Source organism: Ochotona curzoniae, unplaced genomic scaffold (genome assembly GCF_017591425.1).
Source record: "Ochotona curzoniae isolate NIBS_2020 unplaced genomic scaffold, NIBS_Ocur_1.0 patch433, whole genome shotgun sequence".
NCBI lineage: Eukaryota > Metazoa > Chordata > Mammalia > Lagomorpha > Ochotonidae > Ochotona > Ochotona curzoniae.
In genome coordinates, this window is record NW_024467010.1 from 55,229 (window position 1) to 81,880 (window position 26,652).

At 59.8% G+C, this 26,652-nt stretch overlaps 2 protein-coding genes across 2 annotated transcripts in view; one reads left to right on the plus strand and one right to left on the minus strand.

Moving 5' to 3' along the window:
* Positions 1-26,652, minus strand: part of LOC121167923 (intraflagellar transport protein 140 homolog) — a 62,703-nt gene that overhangs the window by 3,318 nt on the left and 32,733 nt on the right. The window contains exons 19-28 of the mRNA XM_040997645.1: positions 5,021-5,198; positions 4,366-4,556; positions 3,931-4,026; positions 3,691-3,823; positions 3,468-3,611; positions 2,954-3,082; positions 2,674-2,856; positions 705-911; positions 391-603; positions 148-314 (exon numbers count right to left, since the gene is read on the minus strand). Coding sequence (XP_040853579.1) covers positions 148-314; positions 391-603; positions 705-911; positions 2,674-2,856; positions 2,954-3,082; positions 3,468-3,611; positions 3,691-3,823; positions 3,931-4,026; positions 4,366-4,556; positions 5,021-5,198 — 1,641 coding nt within the window. The remainder of the gene's footprint in view (positions 1-147; positions 315-390; positions 604-704; positions 912-2,673; positions 2,857-2,953; positions 3,083-3,467; positions 3,612-3,690; positions 3,824-3,930; positions 4,027-4,365; positions 4,557-5,020; positions 5,199-26,652) is intronic.
* LOC121167925 (transmembrane protein 204) lies at positions 7,846-24,009 on the plus strand. Its single transcript, XM_040997648.1, has 3 exons — positions 7,846-8,778; positions 14,122-14,277; positions 23,318-24,009. The coding sequence occupies exons 1-3, from the start codon at positions 8,499-8,501 to the stop codon at positions 23,560-23,562; spliced, it is 681 nt and encodes a 226-aa protein (XP_040853582.1). The 5' UTR covers positions 7,846-8,498; the 3' UTR covers positions 23,563-24,009.

Genomic DNA, 26,652 nt, shown 5'->3' on the forward strand with positions numbered 1-26,652 from the left:
CTGCGGATGAGCGCCTGTCTTGGTCACACGTGGCCAGACCACACTTCCCCAGTGATGGGGAGCTGGAGAGCCCACTGGGAGCGAGACGCGCCTGGAGGCCCCGGGCTGCCCACGGCCCCTGTGTCCGCCCCACCGGGCGGGACGCACCTGCGGGCCTGGATGAACCTCTTCACCAGGGTCAGCTTGCTCTGCAGCTGGGCCAGCTTGGTCTCTTGGTCCAGGGGGCTCTTGGCTCTGGCCTTGGACAGGCACTTGTAGGCCTCAGTCAGAGCCCCGTGGGCTTTGTCGTAGTTCTGGTACTCGTCGATCTCCACCTGTGCCCACGACAGTGGTCAGGCTGGCCGCGTGCCCCACCCCCGCCACCCTGCGGAGAGCCACGCGGGGCTGCACCTGGGCGCAGGCGTCGTAGAAGCCGGCCAGGAGGTCCAGGGCCCTTCCCTTGGTGTAGAAGCTGATGATGTTCTTCATGATCTCCGGCTCCTTGCGCCAGTCCAGGGACTGCAGGTAGTTGGCGGCCATGACGTAGATCTCCTTCTGTCTCGAGACTCCCGCGAAGAACACGATCCTGTCCGTGTCGCCTGACTTGAGCAGCGCTCTCATGGCCTAGGCAGAGGCAGCGGGGCCCATGCTCAGGCTAAGCCCAGGAATGAGTGCCAGGCCCCGGGGGGGTAGCCTGGCAGGGACCACAGCCTGGGGCCGCCTACCTTCAGCTTGTTGCCAGCCTGTGTGTATTTCTTGGTGGCCAGGTGGTAGCTGCCCTGGCGCATGCAGCAGTTGGCCACCTGCTCCAGCAGTTCCCGCCGAGCCTCCTCAGACAGGTCCTTGGAGTCCTTGGGCACAGTCATCTTCTCGGCCATCTCCTCAGTGATGGTCATATTCTGGTCCAGACACAACTGCAGGGCCTCATGGTACTGCAAATAGCCACAGAGAGACCAAGGGGGCTGATGCCGCTCATCAGAGGCACCCGAGGGCCCCTGCCCGTCCCAGAAACCAGACCCTGTGTCCCCAGCCTCATTTGGATGTGAAAAGGACAAGGACACCTCCCACCCACCGACTGGGAAGCTGCAAGCCCTAGGCAGCACACCCCCTCTGCTGCTGTCCGCCTGTGGCAAGGAGACCTGCAGCCAACGGGCCTCTGTATCTGAGGCAGAAGGAACTAGGAAATCAGTTCAATTGTCTCTGAAATATCCTGAGGGCTTCCTTCGGAATTTGAAGAAAATTTTATATTCTTAAAAACGGCTTAGAAGACAAAATTCTGCTTTGGAGACATGAGTATGAGACTCTGGCAATGGGGAATTTGCAGGAAAGGCAGGTTGAGGCCTGGCGGTGGGTGCCACGCTGGCCTGAGCCTGGGCTGGTCCACGTGTACCCAGGGCTCATAGCTTCAGTCCACATGCATAGTGGTGGCTCTGGGCTGATCTCGACTGCTTTCCCAGGCACCCAGGGCCCAGCAAGATAGCATACTGGTTAAAGTCCTCGCCTTGAACATGCCGGGATCCCATATGGTCACCGGTTCTAATCCCGGCTGCTCCACTTCCCATCCAGCTCCCTGCCTGTGTCCTGGGAAAGCAGTCAAGGACGGCCCAAAGCCTTGGACCCTGCACTCACGTGGGAGACCTGGAAAAAGCTCTTGACTCCTGGTTTTGGACTGGCTCAGCTCTGGTCAGCCATTTGGGGAGTGAACCAGTGGATGGAAGCTCTTTTTATTTTTCCCTGTTCATCTACCTTTAAGATGGGACACAGTGGGTTTAGCTGCTGCCTGGCACAGCCGCACTGCTCTCAGAGTACCTGGGCTCAAGTCCCGCCTCAGCAGGCGGCTGGCTGAAGGCTTGTGTCCTGCCCGCGAGGGGGATCCAGCTGCAGACCCTCACTCCTGGCCCAGCCCCAGCCGAGCCCCGGCTACTGTCCACTTGTGAGGAGTGAGCCAGGCAATGGAAGATATCTCTCTTTCTCTTTTTGTCTCTGCCTTTCAAATAAATAAATCTTTTGGGAACACACTGAACAAGGTGTGCACGCACCGATCGACTGACCCCTGTCAAACCACAGAGGCAGCAAGTGGGGGCAGATGCGGGGCATCAGAGGCCACGCACACTGTGGGGGCGGTGTAGGGCTGCAGCCACTGGGCACACAGCCCACAGCTTTGCCGAGTGGAACATGCCGAGCTATCGTGGCCACAATTTCTCTTCTGGGCCAGCACCAGGTGAGTGAAGGGCATGGTCCTGAGGAGATGAGCCCCCACCATGGCAACACACTCCAAGGGACCAAACACCCCACGGTGACGAGTGAACAAATGAGCTGGGTCTGTCGGCAGGAGACCCACCCCAGCTGGGTGACATCAGCCAGTCTCAACAGGGAAAGGCATCGTGCCGTCCCAAGAGTAGGGCCGGAAGCAGGATGGGTGCCAGGGCTGGGGAGATGGGCGCTGCCCACTGGGGGAGAGTCTCCCTTCGGCTTCAGAGATGGGAAATACCTAGCACCGCTGGACCACAGCGCGACAAAGTGACCGAGACAGCTTCATCACACGCACATGTGCACACACACAAAGGAAAGGTCGGTGCCATGCTGTGGGTGCAGCCTGAAGCCGCACCTGAGCCCTGGCCCCCACCCCCACGCCAGCACAATCAGTGGGGGCCAGGCCCACACTGGCACTTGAGCGCCCTGCCAGCCCAGCACCTTTTTGGCCGCCAGCAGCAGCTCTGCTGCCTTCTCGTACTGACTGTGTTCCATGAAGAAGTCTGAGCAGCGGGCCAGGAGGGCAGGGTCCGACTTCTCATCTAGGTCCTCGGCTATGAGCTGCAGGGCTGCGAACTGCTGGGTGGCGAAGGCCAGCTCCAGGGCCTTGGAGAAGTGGCCTGCCTGCGGGCAGCAGGGGTTACAGAGGAAGTGCCCAGCCTGTGGGCGCCAGGAGGTGCAGAGCAGCCAGCTGGGCCGAGGCCCCGACAGCCCCCTTTACCTTGTGGTACAGCATGACTGCCCTGTCCATTTGCTCGCCCTTCTCCTCATAGTACCGGGCTGCTTCAATCATGTCCTCCGGGGAACTGAGCAAGGCCAAGTTCATAAGCTGGTCATCCAGGCCATTCTCCTGCAGGGGTTGGCAGGGCTCTGAACTACTCCTGCCTAGCCCTTCCACTTCTCTGGGGTTTGATGGGTGTCAGCAAACTATGCCATAGTGGCTTAACAAGCATCATGATATGTCCCCAGGGTTCCAAAATGCGTCCTGGGGTCCAGTGAGGACACATCCAGGAGCCTGAGCTGTGGGGAGTGCTGGCCAATGGCACAGAGGAGGGTGTATGGGTGAGGCAGCCTGTGGGCGACCCAGGCCCTGGGGAGGCTGCTGTATGAGCGAGGCAATTTACGGGCAGCTCGGGGCCCCAAGATGCCCCCTGGGGTCCACTGAGACCACACCAGGAGCCACAGGCACATGGGAGGGTCCGCGGGTGAGGGCGGTGTGCGGCCCAGGGCCTCACCTTGCACAGGCGGATGGCGTTGTTGAAGGCCTGGGCCCTCGTGTAGAAGTGCACTGCCTGCCGCACCTCCTCCTGGCTCTCGTACTGGCGGGCCAGGTGATAGGACGCAGCCCAGTTCCCAGTCTCGTTGGCGATCTCCGCGGCCTAGAAGACCCGAGGAGCCTGAGGCCGACGGGCACCCGGGCTGGCCTCGCCTGCAGCGTGCCCCCGGCGGAGCACTCACCTTCTGGATGTGGCCCTGGAAGCAGTGGATGCGCACCAGGGAGAAGGAGTCCTGCGCCAGCTCGTAGTAGTGCAGCGCCGCGTCCATCTCTGCCTGGCTCTCCAGGTACTGGGCCCACCACCGCCACAGAGTCCTGCGGGCAGCCTGGCGGCTCAGGGCCCTGCTCAGCCCCGAGCCCTCCCGCCCCCGCCGAGGGCCAGATGCGACAGCCCCTTCCAGCTGGAGGGTGGGGGCTCCCACCTGTCCTTCATCTTATTGACATAGAGCTCCAGGGCCTGCAAGTCTTCGGAGAGCATCCGGGGCACCTCAAACCGGTGGGTGTCTGACTTCTCGTAGCTACAGGGAAGAGACAGACAGAATCTGGGGCTGGGATCACCATGCAGGCCAACCAGGGTCTGAGCAGCGGCCAGAGGGCGTAGGGGTCCCTGCCAGCAGCTGGGAGGACAGTGGGGGAACTGGCCTGGGATCCAAGCACAGCTACTACTCTTGAAGCCCTCAACCAGAGCACATCGGACCTCACGGAGCCCCCGAACCCACTCTGCTATGGGAGCCTTTGCAAGTAACGGCCACAGTCAGAAGCAGGAGCCAAGGCCACCTCATGCAGCACAGATGGAGGGGCTGCAGGCTGCCGGGGACCCACCTGGGTGGGGCATGATCTGAGGGCCCCATACTCACTAACTGAGGGCCAGACTGCGGTCAGCACTGGCCTCCAGGTGCTTGGCATAGTTGTAGCAGGTGGTGCGCAGGTGGACACGGTCGTGGCGCTCAGCAACCTCTATGGCCTTTTGCCACTGGCCGGAGGCCTGGTAGAACTTGTTGAGGAGGTCGTAGCGCCTGCACTTCTGGTAGAGCTCTTCAGCGTCGTCCTGGTGTGGGAGGGGAACTCAGCACTGCCACAGCTGTTCACACCCACACTGCCAACAGGCTGTCCAGCAGCAAAGCCGACGGTGAGCACACAGCGCGTCACGGGTACCACCCGCACGACAGCACACGCCCGGAGAGGGCACTGCGGGGTGGGCACCGTGTCACACGACCACCCCTGGGAGGTCCTGGGCTCTCCAGCAAATGACAAGGCCCTCCCAATGCTCCTGCCATGACTTGGCCCTGTCCTCAGGCCCGCACCCAGGTGGCAGTAACGAGGAAGCAACTTCAGTGGAGGGCTACAAATCGGGTCTTCTCAGTGCCCCACGTGCCCCTGGTCTCCCTCTGCAGCCACACGGCCCTGAGAACCCCGCCTCGGCCCTCTCTCCCAGGACCGACACCCCAGCTGGCCCAGGGGCAGGAGCCAGCACCTTCCTTGTCTATCTCTCGTTCCGGCCAGAGCGCTCACCAACATCCCTAGCTGTATGGCCAGCATGGCCACTCGGGCCTCCAGCTCTGGCTCCTGCTCGGCTTCCCGGAGTGCGCGGGCCCCACGGGCATGGCCCATGTTCCCCAGGCACACTTTGGCCACATCTAGCCGCTGTGTCTTCACGCACATGCGCGCCATGTTCTCCCAGACGGCCTCACTGCAGGGAGAGAGAGAGTTGGTCAGCCTTGTGTCCACCCTGGGCCGCAGCGATGCCTGTTCCTCAGTCTGTCTGCCTGGCCACTGGGAAGGGGCAGGTAGGAAGGAGGGGCAGCCAGAGTACTGCACTGCTGCCACACGGCACGGTGACATTCCAGGCTTATTGCTCCCAGCGCCCAGGAAGAAAAGCTGCCAGAGCTGAGCTGGGCTGCAGCTGGAGCTTGGGGACTGCCAGGCTGGCCGCATCCCACGGCTTAGCCTACGGGCCATGGGTCACATCATAGCCAGGACCTTGGGCACCAGCTATCAGACCCTGGTGCTGCTTCCTGTTGGGTTCAGGTCCAGCTGCCCTTGGCAATGGCCCCTAACATCGGGCCCACGCAGGACGAGCAGCAGCTGTGGCTGGTGTCAGTTACCCTGTGGGATCCAAACCCCTAGCCAGCCCTGTGAGAAGCTGAAGCCTCACCCCGCACGGAGGGGCCAAGAGGGGTCCCCGGGATCCAGCCAGCTGGGCCAGCTGAGGGTTAGGACCAGATGTCCCTGCCACACCCCCCCCCTTTGCCCAGAGCAGTCTCCCACACTGAAGCTGACACAGGGGCTCCCTCCCGGGAGGCTGTAGGCACCACCACACCCAGGTCCCCCTGCAGCGTCCACGGGAGGCACCGTGCACACCTCAGACCCCTGCGACGGCACAGGGCAGAGCCCAGTGTGCTGGCTTCCTTATCCCTCACACGTGTGCTTGGGAGTGCACATACATGCACCACACATGGGCGTAGGCACCAGAGAGAAACCATGAGGCCTGGGGGATGTGCAGGTGGGGGTGTCTGGGGGAGGACGCCAAGACTTCCAGATGCAGCAGCAGCCCCCCAGGGGGCAGAGCAGCCCTTCCAGGCAGCCAGAGGCACAGCAGGGGGGAGGCTGAGCTAGGAGACAAGCCGGGCCTGCGCTCTGGCGAGTCTGTGGATGGCAGGGCCTGGGGATGTGGCGCTTCGGGGAGGGTGGGAGGAGGCCACAGCCGGACTTGTGGTGGATCTGTCTGCACAAAGCATGTGCTGGAATGCAGCCAGCAAGCTGCAAGCCCCTAACCACAAGGGGGCGCGAGAGCTGCGCTGACCCAGGCTCTGCAGGAGAGGCCTCCACCAACTGCGGCTGTCCTGGCCCTGTCTCCAGGGCCTGAGAAGCACCTCAGCTCCAGTGTGGAGTTCTGGGGCTTGTGCATCCGACACACATTCCAGGAAGCCGGCAGCCTCTCAGCCCTGTGAGGGATCTGAAGGCTTCCTGTCTCCAAGCCGGCCTCACATCTGCACTTCATCAACCCCGAGGTGCCTGGGCCGAGGAGCTGCTCTGCCAAGCCCTGCCCCAGGACCAGCAGGCTCGTGGTCAGACCACGGAGGGCAATAGCAGGAGGGGTCCTTATAGAGTGAGCCCTAGCCTGGCTTCTTGGCCCCTGGTGAGGCTCATGGTGGCCACACAGACGGAGCAGGTCACGGGTCCTCCGAGGTTGGTGTTGAACCCCGGGGAGGGGGTGGGTCCCCGCGCTCACACAAATGCTGCTCTCAGGCCAGCTCCCTGTCCCACCCAGCTGCCCACAGCAGCGAGACTGCGGCTGGGACACAAGGATGGCTGAGACGTAGGGACCTGCAGCCTGGCAGGAGCCTCCAGGAGTGCTGAGGGGAGAGAGACCGAGGCTGGTGCTGAACCAGGACTGCCAGCAGCCCTGTCTTTAGGGGGCCTCCCCTGCGAATCAGCACAGCCAGGAATGACCACCTCTGAGCAAAGCCTGTGCTGTAGGATCTGGAACTGCCAGGCATGAATGGTACAATTAAAACAGGAAACTGATTCTGGCCCCTGGGAACCTCTGGGGAAACTTCCTGCTCCAGGCAGCCCACTGTACCCTGTGCTGGGAGCTGCTGCCACTCCCCATGCCCTGCCCAGAGAAGGGGTCATGGCAGGCCCGGCCCTCTGGACTGGCAGGTGGGCATGTGTGCAGCCCCAGCACGGAAGATTCAGCGGTGGAGAGGCTAGGGTGGGAGGCAGAGCTCAGGCACAGCCGCTGTTTATGCAACGCAAACCCCGGAATGGGGTCAGTCTCAGGGCATCAACAGATCCATGACTGGCTGCAGGCTACCTGGAGTTCCTGTCCCTCAGGGCCCACAGTGTGACACGAAGAGCCATCCGTGAGGCGTGACTCAGAGCACCACGCCCAGGAGTCGGGGTGGGACACGGCCAGCAGGTTCCCCTGCCCATACCATGGGTCTGGGCACACACACAGGAGCATTTCCCTGCTGTACTGCTCTCCCAGGTCCGAAGGGCACAGCAGATGCCCTCCCAAGCTCCCCAGGCTTAACACTGCCCCGAGGCATCTCTGCACTGGCTGGAAACCCTCCTTGCAGCAGCCCTGGGACCCTTGGCCCTCTGTGTCCAGAGTCCTGCTTGTCGCCACCTCAAGGACACCTCTGTCTAAGGCACTTCTCCAAGTGTAGCTCTGCCACCCACCCCCTCTGCCCCGTGGCTGTCACAGTGAAAGCTCCTGCTGCAGGGGTGGTGGGGGCTTCCCCGCGGAGGACACCTGGTCCCGGCACACGCTCAGGGGCGGCAGGTGAGCATGCTTCCCAGGCCTGGCCTTTGGGACAGGAAGGCAGGGAGGGGCAGCGGGGAGGCAGGCAGAGAGGCCTTCCCATCAGGAAACATTTCCTGTCGCGTCTGCCGCCCAGCCTGCTTGCTGGCCGCGCAGCTGCCTACGCCCTCCAGCTCACCAAAAACAGCCTCAAAAACAACCATTTCCTCTTGCCGAGAGACCGGGGAGACGCGAGCTCCTGCACATGCACACGCGCTTCCCTGTGGCTGCGCTCTGCTTTCCAGGACCTGCCGTTCTTGAGAGTGGTGGGTGGCTCTGGGACCGGGCCCAGGCAGCAGAGAGGCAGCACCCCTCGCCCTGCAGCCCTCCGACGACCCCCACGGTCACTGCAGGAGAGAAGAGGCGCATCCCTGAGCCTTGGCCTCCCGGGAAGACGGCACAACCCCAGCTCTGGATTCTCGCGGGTGCCCGCGTCCCCGCCCCGGGATGGGCTTTGCGGCCACAGGCCTGACCCTGCTCCAAGTGCAGGAGGGAGGCTAAGGCAGAGCTGAGAGGCGGGCTCCCTGGACGCAGCCCATGGGCCATCTGTCTGCCTGGCAGGGGCCCACACGTGTCACCTCCAAGAATGAGCGGTGATGTCCTCTAGCCGCCCCTAGCAGCGTCTCTGTCCCGCGTGGCCGGACTTGGGGCTTTCTCTGCGCTAACGGACATCTCCGGGCGGCCATGGCCATCCACAAACTCGTCGCCACTGCCGTGCTGGTGGCCCTCGTCTCCCTCATCCTCAACAACGCGGCAGCCTTCACCCCCAACTGGGTGTACCAGACGCTGGAGGACGGACGCAAGCGTAGCGTGGGGCTGTGGAAGTCCTGCTGGCTGGTGGACAGGGGCCGCGGAGGGCCGAGCCCCGGGGCCAGAGCCGGGCAGGTGGACACACGGGACTGTGAGGCCCTAGGCTGGGGCTCCGAGTCAGCAGGCTTCCAGGAGGCTCGTGGCACCGTCAAACGTAAGTTGATTTGGAATTTCTGTTGCCTTCTGAGGGGGTGGGGTGTCAGCAGACAGGAGACTGCTGGGGCCGGCAGGCGAGGGCAGTGGGTGCAGACCTGGACTCTGTACACGTCTCTGCTGGAGCGGGGAGCACTGGGGCCCCACGGCCACGGGGCCGCGTGGCAGCCTGGACTATCTGCACCTTCAAGGAATTAGTCATGTGGGCGGTTAAGCTGAAGGTTGGGTAGGGTAACCACAGCCAGACAGATTCTTTCCCTTGCTTGAGAATAAACACTGAGGCCTGAAGACACGTGCGTGAGTCCCGCTTCTGCTGCACAGGGCTCAGGGTCCTCAGGGCTCCCAGAGGGGCCTGGGCAAGGACAGGGGGCCACTGGCCTGCACGGTGGGACCCTGACTTCAGCAGCTCCAGTGCAGGTCTGCATCTGCCAAAGCCAAGTGCCTGGATGGCCCTCAGTCCACTGCCAAGTGCCCCAGGCTCTCCAGGGCAGTGCTGCTCAGGCTCAGGCGCTGGGTCTACACAAGGCTTCCAGAGTGTTCCTGAAATCCTCGAGGAACACTGAGTGCCACCATCAGCTATCCTGTGAACTGCCGTGGGCAGGGGACATTACCCTCATTTCATAGACGAAGAGACTGAGGCTCTGCCAAGGTCCCCAACCAGATCGAGGTGCCCATGTCACACCACACAGCCCAGGCAGGCCAGGCTTCCTCTGCCCTCGGTGGGCGGAGAGCAACAGCTCCTTTCACACAGACCAAAGCCTGTCAATGAGCCCACAATTTTCCACTCACACTTAGGGGTCTGGGGAAACCGGAGCGACATGCTGCACCTGCTTGTGGGATTGCTGTGGGACCAGCGCCAACCGCACTGCCCTACCTCAGGAGGTGTGGCAAGCTGCCACCGGACCCAGGACCCCTAAAGCCAGCTAGGTATCTCTGATAACTGGAGTGCCTTGTCGTGTCTCTCACATTAGACCAGCCATGGACAGGCGGTGCAGCCCACCGACAAGGCTGGTGAGCTGGGGCCAGTAGGACACTGGGGCCCCGTCACTGTGGCCCGGTGCTGCGCCGTCTCGGCTGTCTGCACCTGCGGCTCCCTGTCCCCACACCGTCTGGGAAGCGCACAGGTAACTTCCCCTGCCTGAAGACGGCACTGTCCCCCGGGATCTGGGCAGCAAACATCTGTTCAGGAAATGGCTCCTGATGAGACACTGAGACCCAGCTGCAGAGAGGCACTGGAGGCCAATGGGCAGGCTGGATTGCAGACAGGACTGCTGGTGGGCAAAGCCCCATAGGTCAGCCTCGCCCGAGGGGGGCTGCACATGGCAAGCCCGGGACCTGGGGCCAGGCTCTCCCCCACAAAGCTGTCTGAACCAGCCACACACATGTATTCTCCTCCAGGCAGGCCTGCGGGCTTGCCATCCCATGCAGCCTGATTCGTGGCCATGACCTGCCACCACCCAGCTGTCACCCAACCTATGAATGTGCATAAAGTCTACTCACAAGCTCAGCAGTCAGAACTCACACAGGTCACCAGGCCCACGGGGGCCGCTCGGGGCCACCAGCCGCCAACGCCGAAGCCTCATTCCCTGTAGAACCCTGCTTGTGGACAGAACGCCAGAGGGCTCCGACACCCCGCAGGCCACGAGCAGGAGTCGCCTTTGTGATGACAGGGATGCCTATGGGGATCATTTCCCGATGGTTGGTCTTCCTGGGGCGCCAGGCGTCCAGACCCTGCCAGGGCAGGGATGACTCCCAGGTTCCTCTAGTCCAGGCCTGCCCACCCTGTGCCACTCACACACAGTCTGAGTCGTAGGGGACCTCCCCAGCAGTGGGCTGCGGTGACCGGCCACCTCTAGCCAAAAGCTCTCCTCCTGGCGGGAGCCTGGGGGTCCAGCGGGCCCGAGGCCCACCTCACTCCCTGGCCCTCATTCGCTGTCTCGTTTCTTGTACTTGTTTCGTGCTGCCATGGCTGACATCCTGCCTGGTGGCCTTAGTCCTCTCAAGAGGCAGCACATGGACAGATGAGCAGATAACTGGGTTTTGCAGGAGACAGGCAGAGCCCTGGACTCCTAAGAAGGGGCGATGGGGCTGGAAGTGAAGCCCCGGAGGCAGTCCCACTCAACACAGGGGCTGGACCGTCAGCAGTTGCGCCTGCGCCTGTGGGCACTCCTCATGCTGACCTGCAGGTGCTCTCCGGAGGCCCCTGGGGTCTCACAGAACCTCCACCACGAGGGGTGCAGGGCTGCAGCCAGGGAATGTGGGCACAGGGAAGGGTCGGGGTCACTGCTCTGACAGCAGCCCCAACAGTGCCTCCCGACATCCCTGCCCCTGTTTACTTAGGTTCTGCCTGGCAGCTGTGACCTGGGCTGCTTGGCACCCCGCTCCTGTTCTCCAACGTGTCCCATTCTTTGAGGTCTCCAGTTGGCCACAGAAATGCCTGAAGCAACTGCAGGCAAAACCCAGGGCACGTCACTGCTCAGAAAGGGCCTCCCAAAGGCCTTGCCGGGCACTCGCCCTGGATGCCTTCAGGCAGGCAGGCACTCGGGCTCCCGCACCCGCACTGTTCTGCCAGGTTGGCGGTGCAGACCGCACTGGCGGCCACGAGGGATCCGGCAAATCAGCTTCCTGCCCGTCAGCACTCCACACAGGCTCACTCTCTTCCCTGAGGGAGGAGAGGATCGGGGGCATCAGGCCTGGCCTCAGCAGCCCTCACAGCCACGCATGCGTGTCTGGGACCCCTGAGGCCACGCCAGGGCTGGATGCGTTGAGCCTTTTGGCCCGTACTCTGTCCTCCAGCTCCACACTTATGCTCCAGGGTCACGCCTCCCCAGGGGCCCCTCCATCGCCACGCCAGCCTCACCGCTGTGTTCCTTCAACAGAGGGAAGGCAGTTGGTGAGCTCCCACCTACTCATTCCCTGCCCGAGCTGGGGACACCATCTGGGCCTCCCACTGCGGGGGCAGCAGTCCAGGCACGTGTGTCATCTGCCTCCTCAACGACATGTGAGCAACACGCCGGGCCATAAGCAGAGCAGCGACGACTCGAGCCGGGCACTCCTCTGCAGGAAGCGGGCAGTGTTGCACCCGCTAGGCGAGTGCCTCCCTGGGACGTAGTGGCATGGCTCCCAGTACCTCAAAGATTATGTTTCATGCTGGTTTAATGGCTCTTTTGAAGACTAAAGAACAGAAACTCTGCTGTCTAGTAGCAGTCCCCACCAATGCTGCCTGTTTCATTCTGACAAAACAGAGTAGGAAAGGGGGCTGGTTCCCTGCTCAGAGAGAGAGAGAGAGAGCGCGCACTGCTGGGAGAGAGAGAGAGAGAGAGAGCGCACTGCTGGGAGAGAGAGAGAGAGAGAGAGCGCACTGCTGGGGTCCCTGCTGAGAGAGAGAGAGAGAGAGAGAGAGAGAGCGCGCACTGCTGGGGTCCCTGATGAGGCCCAACCCACTCCCTGAGCCTCATTCTCCATCTGTCTTTTGTACTTATTTCACACTGTCATGGCCGACAGGCCCTCCCGCCTGGTGGCCTGAGTCCTCTTGAGGGAGGCAGCACAGGGCCAGTGTGCAAGGGCGGCTCTGACCGACCACTGCCTGGGACTTCAGAGGTGGCAGCGACTGAATGACAGAAGCAGCTCAAGACACGACAGGCAGGGTGGCTGGTCTGACAGCGCAAGCTGGCTGGGTGCTGGTGCCCTGTGACCTGGGGACCCATGGGATGGGTGCTTGTTCCTAGGTCCCTGCTCCCATGCACCCTGAGGAGGCAGCAGGTTGCTCCAGGAGGGCTGGGCTGTTGCTACCACATGGGAGACCGGGTGTAGTTCTGGGCTCTTGGCTTCCACCTGGCTCCACCCTGGCTATTGCAAGCACCTGGGGAGTGGTCCGGTGGATGGGCACTCTCTCCTCTTACTGCCACTTCATGTGACTAAGGTGAGCTGGCCTGCAGGCTTGCAGGTGCCTGCGCTACCCACCCAGCGGCACTGCCAGGCCTGTGCCTAACTGCTTATGTGCTTCCTGTCCGTGGGCAGAGCCCTCCTTGCTGGCTCCGCTTATTCACTCACACCTGCCCAGCAAAGTACCTCTGGCCTCCTCCTCCAGTGGCCACCAAGGAAACAGCACACTGGGCAGCTCCGAGGGACTTCCGGGCTCTTAGAAGATTCTGTTGCTTCTCACTTATTTTTATGTTTCTTTAAAATTTATTAAAATTTTTCATTTTTTTGAAAGGTAGAATGACAACAGTGGAGAGAGAGAGAGAGCATGCGTGAACGAGAGCTAGAGTAAGAGTTCTACTGTCCGATGGTCTACTTCCAAAATACCCACAGCAGCCAGCATTGGCCAGAGCCAGAGGCAGGAGCCTGGAAACTGTATCTGGTCTCTCACAGGGATGGCAGGACCCAAAACTGAGCCTAAGCTGCTGTCCAAGGGTGTGCAGGAGCAGGGAGCTGGCAGGCCCTGACCCAGGCACTGCCGTGTGGGATGTGGCACCCTTGATGCCCACGTTTCTGGTACACATTTTCTGTGGCCAATTCTGAAACTCAGCCACTGACGTCTCTCCAACTTCTGCATGAATTTACATTTCGAGGAGAGTTGCTGTTTGCGACAAGTGATTCCATTTTATGAACTGGTTTCTAAACTTTGCCCAGCCCAGACACAGAACGGATGCCGAGGATGGACGAGGCTGGTGCTTCCTGCGCAGCACTGCTGTCGCAGGCCCGTCTGTCCCCTGTGGGAAGGTGGAGGCTGGGCTCCTGTTTCAGGGCCCAGGCTGGGCTCCACCAGGGGAGTATAAGGCTCCCCTCGGCAGGCAGCCCAGCCCCACCGGGCTCTGTCACCTGTCCTCCGCATCCTCCTGGCTCTTGGTTCCAGGGCGTTGGGTCGTCAATACGGGCTCTGGTCAAAGGCAGAGGGTGGCACTGGGGCAGGAAGGGCCGAGAGTGAGCGGGACAGTCCTCAGGGGCGCTGGCTTCACTAGCCTGGGTGTGGTGTGACTAGCCCAGGTGAGTCCTTCATAGTCTTGTTCTCCTGTGGGAGCAGGGAGGAGCAGTGACACTGACTGGAAGACAGTGCTGGCAAGAGGGATGCTGGGCGGGAGCCAGGACCCCCCCCCAGCCGGGGCCTCTGCACTGCTTCACACTGAGGATGACAGCTGCAGACAGGCCAGGCAGCGTGGACGTGGGCTGTGGCGAGCCGAGCGGCCAGGGCTCCCGCCAGAGACCTCTAGCAGGCTCTGCCCAGACGAGGCTGGACATATGCCCACTGCCTTTCTCAAGGCATTGCAGAGACCAAGAGAGCAAACACAGCTAGCTCCCCACTCGCCACACTGACCCACCTCTCCTCTGCTCCCACCCACAGTGCAGTTCGACATGATGCGAGCCTGCAACCTGGTGGCTACGGCGGCGCTGGCTGCAGGCCAGCTCACATTCATCCTGGGGCTGGCGGGCCTGCCCCTCCTGTCTCCGGAGTCCCAGTGCTGGGAGGAGGCCATGGCTGCTGCTTTCCAACTGGCAAGTAAGTAAGACAGGCAGAGGCCGCCCACACTCCCATCAGACACAAGACCCTGGGCCTTCTGCTGCCACCTGAGATGGCTTGAGGATGAGTCCAGTGCAGGGGCCTGGATACCTCTTGGTCATTTCCAGGGTGAGAGGGAAGAGGGCGGGCAAGTTGTGACAGCTGCCCTGCCGGGACCCTGGGCTGGGCCATCTCTGGTTATTCTCCCCACACCATACACTCATCTGCCCTGTGTTCTCCGAGGATTTGGCTGTGGGAGACCATGAGGTCACAGACAGAAGCTGACTCGGGGGACATGGCAGTCCAGCACAGGAGTGGCCAGCTCCTGGCCAACCCCCTTGCCTTCTCCTCTTAGGGCAGGAGGGCAGCCTTTCCCAGCGGCCAGTGTGCTGTCCCACAGAGGCAGGGCAGGAAGCTGAGGCGAATCACTCTAGGAATAATGGACGTGGGCCCTTATCGTCCATGAGATACGCCATTTCCAGAAATGCAGCTGAAAGGCTGTGCCAGGCGTCCATGTGCTGGAAGGAGCCTGGTGAGGGATGAGAAGCCGGGCTCTGGGGAGTGACAAGAACAGGGCAGCCGTGTGGCCCTGGGCAAGTCCCTGCTTCTTGGTCGGGCCAGGGCTTGGGTGGGAGATGGTGGTGCCTGTCTCCTGAAAGCTCGGTCAATGTTTACAAACTGGAAGTGTGCCATGGCCCGTCACGTCTTAGCACTGCCGTGCGTGTGGGCAGGTCAGCCTGCATGACGGGATGGGGGCACCTGCTGCTTCTGCCTAGAGAACCAAGGTTCAGTCTGCCTCCCTCCTGGGACCTCATGGAGGCACCCCGGCAACATCGCGGGTTCCCTTCTCTGCTGACTCCGGGGCCGCTCTTCCCTGGTCTTACCCAGCACCCATCTGTCCCAAGTGACCTGCCGTCCCTCAAACACAGAAATGGAAGATTTGGAAAATGTGATTGGAAAAGTTAAATAGGTCATTTTAGCATCATCAAAGAAACAAAAGTCACAGCTCTGGAAGCGGACTCAATGCTGAAAACAGCTCCTTCCTGCAAGGCGATGGTGCGGCCCAGCCGCCTATCCAGACCGTCAAAGATGACAGCTCACTTCCTGCACTCAAGCCTTTCTAAAAACGGTGGGTGTGGGAGGCACGGGACCCCTGTGTCTCATGACTACTTTTAGGCTGACCCAGCCTCTGAAAAGGTCAGGCCTGGCCCTCTTCAGCCGGTGGGACAGGTGGAGGCCAGCACAGAGGCAGGCGTGCAGGTGGGCGGAGTGCAGGCTGTGCCCGCTCCCCGCTGCCCCGCCCAGGGTCTGTTGGAGCCCAGAGGAAATGCAGCGGCCTGCTCAGCCTGCTTCATTGACAAACAGAACAGAGAGCCACCGTGCCTTTCTTCTATCGCATGGCTAATTTTAGAGCTGGTTCTTTCCTGTGCCTGGGTCTGTTTTAGACAGCCAGGGGGAGACTGCAGGGCGCCGGGATGTCCTGTCACAGGACGAGGAAACGCCTGCCATTACCTGTTGTGCAAGCGGGCCTTGAGCCCCGTGGCCAGTGAGGTGGGGTGGCTGGCGGGGAGAAGGGACCCAGCGTGGAGGCAGGGAAGTCGGGGGTGAGCGGCCAGCTCCCAGGACGTGGAAGCCACTGGGAGCCAGTGAAAAAAGCAAGAAACAGAAGGGACCCACCCCTCTTACCCTATAGGAGACTGGGCCTTGCTAGCTTGTTCATACCACAGATGTTTCTGGGCACTGGAATCGACCCTGGTGCCAGCTGTGCCTATAGAGGAATACCCTATGTTCCCCAGGCTGTGGTGGCTTTTGAGGGTTGCGGGGACCATGTGACCCACTTGAAGGACATCGGGTCTCTTCACCTCAGAAGCGCCCAGTGCTCAGCGTCTCCGGGAGTGCCCACCACGTACTGTTCCAGTCCCTTGCTTGGTGCTGCCTGCGCAAGCCCAGACGACAGCTCTCTGGTGTTCCCTGACTTCCCCGTGAAGCCCTGGGCCATGCCGGCAAGCGCACAGGAGCACCGACATGGGGAGCGTGCCCTGGGCACTGCCATCTCCTACTCAGGCGTCAAATGGACGCTCCTGGCCAGGACTCTGCCAGGCTCCAGACATCCTGCACCTGCCCAGGCCTTGTCACCTGCCAAGTCTGCGGTGAGACACCGTTTTCCGGCAGCTATCCAGACCTCTGTGCCCGGCAGTGCTGCCCACAGGAGTCCAGCTCAGGGACCAGGTGTGCCCCTCAGCCACTGCCTGCCAGCTGTGCGCGGCGCCTCACCCCAGCACGAGGGCTTTGCAGGCCCTGCTGCGGACAGGGGCCATGCTGCTTTCCTGCTTTTCTTTTTCTCCTTTAAAAACATCCTCTTCCATTCCCATTATCCTTGGAATTCTTACAGCCCATGCTTTGGAAAATGGTAGCATATAGTTCCCCAAGTCCCAAGCAAATGACATCAGGGGCCTCAGAAACGGTGCCATGGGCTGCAGCGACCCATCTCCCTGGGACCCAGGGACACAGGAGTGGAGGTGGCTCACAGACATGGATGGCTTCGTTTCTGAGTGAGCCAATTTTCTGGAAGCGCATGTGTTTCCTTCGGGATGGTCTCCAAAAACAAGGCCTTCACGGAAGTTAACTGCAGGCCGAGCCTGGCGCTATACTCAGAGCTCCATTTCCACCCAGTGGGCGAGCCGGCCCCATCTGCTTTCTAAACACCCACAGTTCAGCCAGCTTAGCCTGGCATTTGACAGCTCACAGTCACCTGAAACTGATGGACAGAGGGCACGGGCTCCAGGCTGCACTGTCACTTGTCCTTCTGACTCGCAGCCCTGCAGGCTTCGGCACAGGGACATTAAGGGTGGAATTCACTATGGGACTGACGGAAAGCTGCTTCTCCTGGCCTGTTTCCCTGGCGCACTCTGGGGGTGCAAAGCTGCACACACACACTCTGAGCTGAAACCGGCTCCGGCCCCTGAAGACGATGATTGTATCGGCCCCACGTGAGGTGGCTGAGCGACGCCTGGAGAACCGGCACCCCACGGACTGGTGAAGGTTGTGGAGTTTCAGACCCGACTTCTCCAGATGCTGTCTTCTAAAACAGACCGGTACTAGCTGGGCTGGCACTGGTGTGCCAGGTAGTGGTCTGCACCTGCCCCGTGCCTCCTAGCTTCTTTCCGATATACCCTCTTCCCATGCGGGGGCTTTGTGCTCCCACGGGAACAACGCTGCTGAAACCTCTGCCTCCTGGGAGAACGTGTCCATCACCACCATCCTGCTGCTCAGATGCTGAAAAACGCTCGGCCCTGAGAGCCTGTGCGAGGCAGTCAGGGCGGGACTGTGGCTCCAGCAACTGGCCTGCTGGTAGGTGGCAGGGGTCAGCCCCAGGGTCCTGCCACTGAGGCCGCCTGTGAATGTGAGTCTGACAGTCATTCCGAAAGGAAGGCCCTGTGACAGCAGCCGCAGCTCCAGGAAGCGGACAGGAAGGAAACGCGAGAGGCAAGGGGCGCTGTGCCGGCGGCGCTGTAATTCGCACGCCCGCGGCCGGCGAGCAGGAAGAGACTGTTTGCTTTGGCAACTGAGCTTCACCAAGATGGAATCGATGCCCTGTGCAGCGGCCTGTGTGCTCAACTCTCCTCCAGGTTTGCTTCCTGAAAAACCGCTCCCCTACGCTGCAGAGCTGGGTCTGGGGATAGACCCTCAGGGTAAGGCAGTGGTAAAATGGAGAACTCCGAGCCCAGGGGAGAAACATGCAGCAAGAGGTTATTGCTGTCAAAACGGTGTCCCTGGCACAGAGCAGCGCTCCTGCTGGCCGCCCACGCCAGGAGGCCACGGCCCTGCACTGCAGGTGCCCTGTTTCCCACGTCTGGAATCTCAGCCCACATCAACAACCATCTGTACACTACTCCACAGCTCTGGGCAGGCTCCATTGGCACCACCTGGCAAGGCGCATGTGGGAGCTTCCTGTGCCCACAAGCGCAGCTTCTGAAAGCTTTCCAAGCTGGAGCAGGGCTGATGCCCAAAGCTGCTTCCCCCAAGACTCCTGACAGGCGGGTGGAGCGGGCCTGCGCACTGCTGCTCTACGGACAGCCCGCCCCTTCCTGCTGGCCCCAGCTCAGCCGCACCTGAGGACAGAGGGCCACACCCTGGGGCGGCTGTGTAGCTTTCCCTCCGGAGCAAACTCTCAGCCTTTCTCCTTTTGTTAGGGATTTATTTAAAGGCACAGAGTTCCTTCCCTTTCTGTAACTCTGCCTTAAGGGAAGGAGGGAGGGAAGTAGAGAGGGGGAGAGAGGAAGGGTGAGCGAGAATCTCCCATACCGTGCCTCACTTCCTGAAGGCTGCAATGACGGGGCGGTCCAGGCCAAAGCCAGGCATCAAAGGCGCACTTCATCTGGGTCCCACCCAGGCCCTCAGCGGGGAGCGGCTGGGACCTCAGCTGGTGCCCATGTAGCACGCCAGCATCACAGGCAGTGGCTTTACCTCTGATGCCACAACCCCCGCTCCTCTCACCTCATGAGGAGCTCTCTCCTCACCTTCCTCACCTGAGGAGAACTCTCAGAAGCCAGCACGTGCCCCTGATCCTGCATCTTTGTCATGGTAAGCTAAAGTAATAAGTGGGATAAAATGACTAAAATAGCTCTCTGTTTTCTTTCTTTTTTTTTTAGTATTTTTTTTTTAAAGATTCATTTATTTTTATTGGAAAGTCAGATATACAGAGAGAAGGAGAGACAGACAGGAAGATCTTCTGTCCGATGATTCACTCCCCAAGTGACTGCAATGGCCAGAGCTGCGCCAATCTGAAGCCAGGAGCCAGGAGCTCCTCCAGGTCTCCCACATGGGTGCAGGGTCCCAAGGCTTTGGGCCGTCCTTGACTGCCTTCCCAGGCCACAAGCAGGGAGCTGGATGGGAAGTGGAGCAGCCGGGATTAGAACCAGCCCCATATGGGATCCCGACGCAATCAAGGCGAGAACTTTTGCTGCTAGGCCACTGTGCCGGGCCCAATAGCTCTCAATTTTAAGAAACATAGGATACTGATCTTAAGCAGCATCTTAAGCAAAGCACTTGGGAGCAAGGTCCACTGCTGCGTGGGGTACACCCGCACCCCGCAGAGTGACTCTGCCTCTACCCAGCTTCCTGTGACACACCCATGGGAGACGGCTTCAGGACCCTTGTGGGCATCTGGGGAGTGAAATAGCAGAGATCTCTATTTCTGCCACTCCGTTTTCCAAATAGATACATGGGTATCTACCACGGCACGCCTCCCCAAGCCCATGGCAAGGGCTCAGCAGACAGGGGCGCCATGCTCTAGGCCGGTGCCCTCCGCCCAGCTTGGGGGCTGCAGCTCCCCTTGCTGAGGCCCACAGCCAGCTCTGCTCCGCTCTGTGTCTTGATAGGGCCACTGCTGAGCTCTCAAGGGCCTTTCCACACATCTGCACTCCCCACCTGGAGTTGCCCCCAGTCTCACTCCCAGGCCCTCCCATAGGCTGAGTGGGGAATCCCATCTTGGTGCCCCAGCGCCTGTATGCCTGTACAGCGTAGTCCTAGGCATGTGAGCGGTGTCTACACAGCTCTGCTGCATGCAAGCAGAGTGGCATCCAGAGGGAACTGAGATGGGAGGGCCCTTGCCAGCCAAAGTCTGCCTGTAAAGCTGACGACCACTCTGTTGAAGAAAGGACTCCATCATGGCCAGTGGGGCCTACTATCCCCAGTAACTGCTGGGAAGCCCAGCCCGCTCCCCAGGGAGTCTCTGGGGCTGCCTGTGAGTCAACCAGGAAGATGGGGGATGCTGCAGGGCCTGAGCACCATGAGGCAAGGCACATGTAAAGGGCACGGCGTGGCCGTGCGCAACAGGTATCTCGGCCCTCAAGGCTGGCCCTGCGAAGGTCTAGATGCCTGCAAGTACATCTGGGGTGGTCATGTCCCTTCAGGAAGTACCTGCTAAGGGGGGGTGTCTAAATTTCACTGTAATCTGCTTTTTCAAGATTCATTTATTTTTATTGGAAAGTCAGATATACAGACAGGAGGAGAGACAGAAAGATCTTCCATCCGATGATTCACTCCCCAAGTGGCCGCAATGGCCAGAGCTGAACTGATCTGAAGCCAGGAACCAGGAACCTCTTCTGGGTCCCCCATGTGGGTGCAGGGTCCCAGAGTTTTGGGCTGTCCTCGAAGGCTTTCCCAGGCCACAAGCAGGGAGCTGGATGGGAAGTGGGGCTGCCGGGATTAGAACCGGGGCCCATTATGGGATTCCGGTGCGTTCAAGAAGACAACTTTAGCTGCTATGCTACAGTGCCAGGCTACACTCCGCTCTTTTCAAGGGCTTTATTGAGATACACACACACAAACTCAGGAGCCAGTGGAGCACATATGTCCTTCTGTGATGTCCCCAGAGGTGGCCACGCTCCCATGCTGGGGGTCACTTCCATGTTCTCTGTGCAGCTCTTCCTCCTCCTCTGCCTTCCCCACCAGCAGCTGGTGGAGCTGAGCCTCCGTGTGAAGCCTCGTGTGTTCCTTGTGCCTTCTTCCTCCAGAGACTGGGGAGTCTCGGAGTCAGCCAGAGGACACAGGCTCACTGGCACGCTGGCCGCCGGCTGCTCATCTGCCAGGGATTGTCACTCGCTGACCTCCACAAGCGGCACCGCATGGAGCTCTCCCCTTCCTAATCTCGGGTGGTGTGGTGGGAGAGCAAGCCCACCTACTTGGAAAGGTCAGGGCCAGCTCTTCCAGTGTCCCCAAGTCTCCAGGGACCTTCCTGTATTGTGTTGGACATCAGAGCCATGAGACAGGTGGACTCAGCTCTGAGATGCTCTGGGGACCATGTGAAGCTGCTTCCTCTGCGTCTTCCATGGTGACAGAGGGCACTGTGGGACTGGCACCACACAATGGTATTTTATTTTTTAAGATATTTTAAAAGGCAGAATGTCAGAGAAGGCAGAAAAAAACCGAGAGAGAGAGAGAGAGAGAGAGAGAGAGAGAGAGAGAGAGAGAAAGCAAAGGAAGGGAGGGATCTATCTTCCACTTGCTGGTTTAGTCCCCAAATGGCTACAACAGGCAGTCGTGGGCCAGGCCTAAAGCCAGGAGCCTAGGACTCCATCTAGGTGTCCTGCCTGTGCGAGAACTGGACCAAGTGCTTGGGCCATCTTCTATGCCTTCTTAGGTGCACTGGCAGGGAGCTGGATCAGAAGTGGAGCAGCCAGGACTTGAACCAGTGCCCATAAGGGATGCTGGCATCATAGCCACTACGATGCTCATCTCATGTAATAGCCTGAACAAATGTGCAAATGCGGAGCGCTGAGTAAAGAGAGAAGAGCTTTAGGCCATGGCAGGGTGTGGGAGCCGGTGCCTCACTGGGACAGCTAGCTGATAAAACTCAGAACAGGGCCTGGTGTGATGGCTGTTACTAAATCCTTGCCTTCCAAGTGCCGGGATCCTATATGGGTGCTAGTTCGTGTCCCAGATGCTCCAGTTTCCATTCAGCTCCTACTTGTGATATGGCAAAGCACCAGAAGATGGACCAAAGCCTTGGGACCCTGCACCAATGTGGGAGACCCAGAGGGGGCTCCTGGCTTTGGACTGGTTCAGCTCCAGCCACTGTGGCACTTGGGGAGTGAACCAGCAGATGGAAGCTCTTTCTGTCTCTCCTCTCTGTAAATTTCTCTTCCCAATAAAATAAATAAAACTTTAATACAAAACAAAACAAAAACCCAGTTGCTGCCAGACATAAAAGTTCCTTCCCATACACCTGGTTTCCAGTCCAGCCTGGCCTGCTGGCAACCCTGACTGCTCAGCCTCTGCCCCCAGGCTGGCTCTCCTGGCCCCTGCAGAGAGTGGGTCTCACACCTCAATGGCCTGAGCAGCACCCACCCACTCACAGGCCCTCCAGCCTCAGAGAATCACACACCGCACAGGGGCTGTCAGCAGGGGCGAAGTCAGCGTCCAACATCTCCACACGCTGGAATTCCCTAGAGGGGATCGCCAACGAGCACGAAGGCTCCAGGAGCTTCTCACACGGAGAATTAGAAAGGATTAGCATAGAGGCCAGCTGCCATCATTGTTAGGACACGATGGACCAAGATGCACTCGTGGTCAGAGGGGATGCCTTGTCTGCAGAACAACCACAGCTCTGCCGCTCTGGGGCCACACTTCCCTAGGAAAGTGGAGACCACCAGTGGGCAAGGATGGAACAGTGTGAACATAAGTGTGGTGTCCACTCCATGTGCCTGCCAGGAGAGAGACAGGATCGGGGCTCAGGCTGGCCAGAGCCTGTGGAGGGACATGCAGGGTCTGGGAGGCACTCCCAAGTTCCACCTGTACCTGCTTGCTGCAGTCTAGAATGGGAGGGCAGGTCACCTGGAGCACTGGCTACTGGGAACATGTGCAGTGGCCTCAATCTCAGCATGGCCTAGGTCTGCCGGGTGTGTGGACACCCCCTCTCCTGCTCCCAGCTGCCTTCAGGCCTGCCTCCTCAGCCACATCACAGAGCTCTGTTCACCTGTGACATGTCCAGGGCATGGAAACCCAATCTCCCTACTGCAACAACAGGTCAAATCAAGACAAAACTGCGAGAGGGCAGGCCTGCGGGAGCGCCCACTGCCCACTGCGAACATGCTTTGTGGGTTGCACTACTCCCCTTGCCTCAGCTGCTTGGGACCCAAACTCTAAAAAGAAGAGAAGAGTCCAGGATGGGGGAGAGACGACCCAGATTTAGAGCTCCCATCAAAAAAGATGCCAGATACCCAGAGACCCAGGCAAGGTCTGCAGCCCCTACTCGCTCCCCTCCCCCACCCTCCAGCTCCTGGCACCTTCAGTCTCGAAAGCAGATCACTGTTTTCTTGGAAAGCAAAGCCAAAGCTACAAGCAAAAGTCAGATGAACACAAACACGAATCAAGTCAGACAAAACCTGGGCTGTCTCTAAGCCGACTGCTGTCTACACACAGGCTTAGCACCAGTGCAGCCGCACGTTGGGAGGGTGGGGGCCGCCGCTTGGGTGGGCTGCAGCCAGAGCTCCCACCTCCCCTCTGCTGCTACTGAACAACTTTGTTTTGTCTGCAGGTTTTGTCCTTGTCATCGGACTGGTGACCTTCTACAGAATTGGCCCGTACACCAACCTGGCCTGGTCTTGCTACCTGAACATTGGTGCCTGCCTTCTGGCCACCCTGGCAGCTGCCATGCTCATCTGGAACATTCTGCACCGGAGAGAGGACTGCATGGCACCCCGGGTCATCGTCATCAGCCGCTCCCTCACAGCGCGGTTCCGGCGAGGGCTGGACAACGATTACGTGGAGTCCCCATGCTGAGGCCGGCGCCTGCGCAGCGCCAGTGCGTGTGGGCCGCTGAGCGACACATGCACATTCACTAGGCTATGCAAGAGTATCCTGCACGTCCCTGTCCGCTACGGGCGCCAACCACTTCCGACATAACCTTCCTCAGCGGCGCAACTCGGCTTCCCAGCCACGCACATTCGGGGGGTGAGCCTGGAAACAGGCAGGCAGAGGGCAGTGTGGCCGTCCTGCTCTCTCCCTCGGCTTGGGGTTAACTTACTCTGCGTTGGCCCAGAGCACCCTGGTCACATTCCCTTAGGTAAGGCACACCAGCAGCAAGGTTCTCTTCAAGTGTCCACGGTATCCCGCAGGGAATCAGGATTTACGGCCGGTGATGGTCTCAGGACAGAACTGTGTTAGTACTGTACGTTATCTTCCTGACTATTTTTCTAACTTAAAATAAATGCAAGTATCTTAACATCCTCCAACGTGTGCTCCATTAACCTCCAGGGCCGCAGGGGGGAGGCGTTTGCTCCCTGTGATCCCGTGACGGACACGCAGGGGAGGCCAGCTGAGCTTTCACGCTGCGGTGGGGCACTCACCCTCGTCCTGCTTCCCAAGGTGCCCGTGCCTGTTGGCCTCTGAATACCACAGACACTGTGGCACTGCCCAAGTAACAAGTCCCTTAAGACACAGGTGTCGGGCCCGGCGCGGTGGCACAGTGGTTAAAGGTCCTCGCCTTGCACGCCCGGGATCCCATATGGGCGCCGGTTCTATCCCGGCAGCCCCGCTTCCCTTCCAGCTCCCTGCCTGTGGCCCGGGAAAGCAGTCGAGGACGGCCCAAAGCTTTGGGACCCTGCACCCGTGTGGGAGACCTGGAAGAGTCTCCTGGCTTCGGATCGGCATAGTGTTCGTCGTTGGGCTCACTTGGGGAGTGAATCATCGGACGGAAGATCTTCCTCTCTGTCTCTCCTCTCTGTATATCCACCTTTCCAATAAAAAAAAATAATAAAAATAATCTTTAAAAAAAAGACACAGGTGTCAACGGGTGGGCCCTGCGGTGCAGAGGGTCACCTGCTGCCTAGGCACCCAGGATGCCAAGGGAGTCCTGCCTGCCCTGATTGGGACCCACCTCCTGCTCACGTGCCTGGAGGGCAGAGGACAGCTCAAGGGCCCCTGTACTTACTGCAGGGACCAGGGGGGCTTCCTGCTTCCTGTCTGCAGCTGGACCCAGCTCTGGGGGCTGTGGACACTTTGGGAATAAAGGAGAAGCTGGAAGGTCTCTGAGCTCTGCAGGGGCCAGTGCTGTGGCGCAGCATCCCTGTGGGCACAGGTTTGAGTCCCGGCTGCTGCACCTTCAATTCAGATCCCTGCTGAGGCAGCCAGCAAAGCAGCAGATGGCCAAGTGCCCGGCCTGGACGCTCTTGGCTCCGGCCTTAGCCTGGTCCAGTCAGCTCAGTCATCTGGGGATTGAGTCAGCAAACAGAAATCTGCCTTTCCTTCTCTATATAACTCTGGTTTTAAAATAAAATTAATGAGGTTTTTTTCTAATCTTATTTTTGATGTTTACCTAGCTGCTTAGGGTGGGAAGGGCCCAGGATCGGGGGAAATGGGTGAGAGCTTTGTGTCCACACTTTTTCTTCCTTCCTGCATCTGGGTGCAAGGGAGAGACCAGGGAAGACGCCACGCCCAGCCTCCCTAGGCCTCAGCACCCGCGGGTGGGGAACGGCTGTCCGCCGTCATCCCAGGGTCCCCGACGCGGAGCCTGCCTCAGGGGTCCTGAAGTGCTGTCCACCTTGCAGATGCGTGGATGAGGTCTCCTCCCCAGGTCCACTGGCTGACACATTACACTTCAATAAATAGATCTTCCACAAAGTAAATCTTTAAAAATGTTTTTTTTCTAAGGAAATTGGTTTACTTTTCCTCCCCAAGTCTATCTTTTAAACTAATTAGTTTGAAGAGGCATGCTGACAGAGCTGCTGCACTTCCCGTTTTACTCCCTAGATGGCGCCAGGCGAGGCCAGCCACGAGGCTGTCTGCTCGCCTTAGACAGCCAGCGGCCTGAGCGCTTGAGCCGTCCTCTGCCATTCACTCAGGTGCATAAGCAGGGAGCTGGATGGGAAGCGGGGCAGCTAGGATTTGAACCAGCACTCAGAGGCCATGCTGGTGTCACTGTAGCACAGTGCTGGCCCCAGAAAAGTGCTCCATTGCATTTTCAGTGGAGACAGAGTACATGAGAGGTACAAGGTGCCTGCAGGATGGTTCCCTCTACGCCGTGTGATCCCCAAGTTATGTGTGGGGACAGTGCACCGCAGCTCTTCAGGCTGGGCAAACAACAGCTGACAACTGTACCCCACGTCCTCACTGGTCTAAGTCCCAGAGCCCAGACCCAAGGGATGCCTTACCACCCGGAGCCCAGGGCCGCCCTACCGCCCAGAGCGGTCCAACCACATGAGCAAGCACGGCACCGATGCTCCGCCTGGGCCTCTCCCGACTGAGCCATGTGACTTGACCGGGTCACTGATGATATCTGACAGGAGAGGATACTGACACTGGCACTGGTGGGTCAAGTCCAATGGCACAAGTGAGATCATGGGTAGCCACTGTGCTTCCTGATGCTTCGCTCTGTTGCTCTCCCCCTCTCCTGCCGAGCCAGGGCAGTGGGCAAGCTTCTTGGACTTGGACGTCCACACTGCTCTGCACAGTGGTCTAGAGTCAGAACCAACGGCGAACAGTCAGGGTTCTAAAGCACACCACCAACTGACCATGCCTGCAGAGAAGCTGTGGACTGGCCACCCCAACGGCTCCCATGGCGTCCCACCCACACTCAGCCACAGGCACGCACGCTCAGCCACGGACACACACAGTTGTGGACGCACGCTCCCATACGCTCAGCCGTGGGCACAGAGCTGTGGACGCACGCTCAGCCGTGGACATACACAGCTGTGGACACACACTCAGCCGTGGACGCACGCTCAGCCGTGGCCTCCTTCTTGGGTTTTTCCTCACTGACTCCTACGCTAACCATGAAAGAATAATAAAATAGTTAAGACGCATCATTGTGCATATAGCTAAATACACTTCAGTAAAGCACGAAAACTGGCCAAGTGGCAAGCTGCAGACATT

Excerpts from the sequence above, each read along its gene's own strand:
- LOC121167925 (XM_040997648.1), top strand. The coding sequence starts at position 8,499 with ATGGCCATCCACAAACTCGTCGCCACTGCCGTGCTGGTGGCCCTCGTC. Across the intron at positions 8,779-14,121 it reads GGCTCGTGGCACCGTCAAAC|TGCAGTTCGACATGATGCGA; the intron begins GTAAGTTGATTT and ends TCCCACCCACAG. Across the intron at positions 14,278-23,317 it reads TGCTGCTTTCCAACTGGCAA|GTTTTGTCCTTGTCATCGGA; the intron begins GTAAGTAAGACA and ends TTTTGTCTGCAG.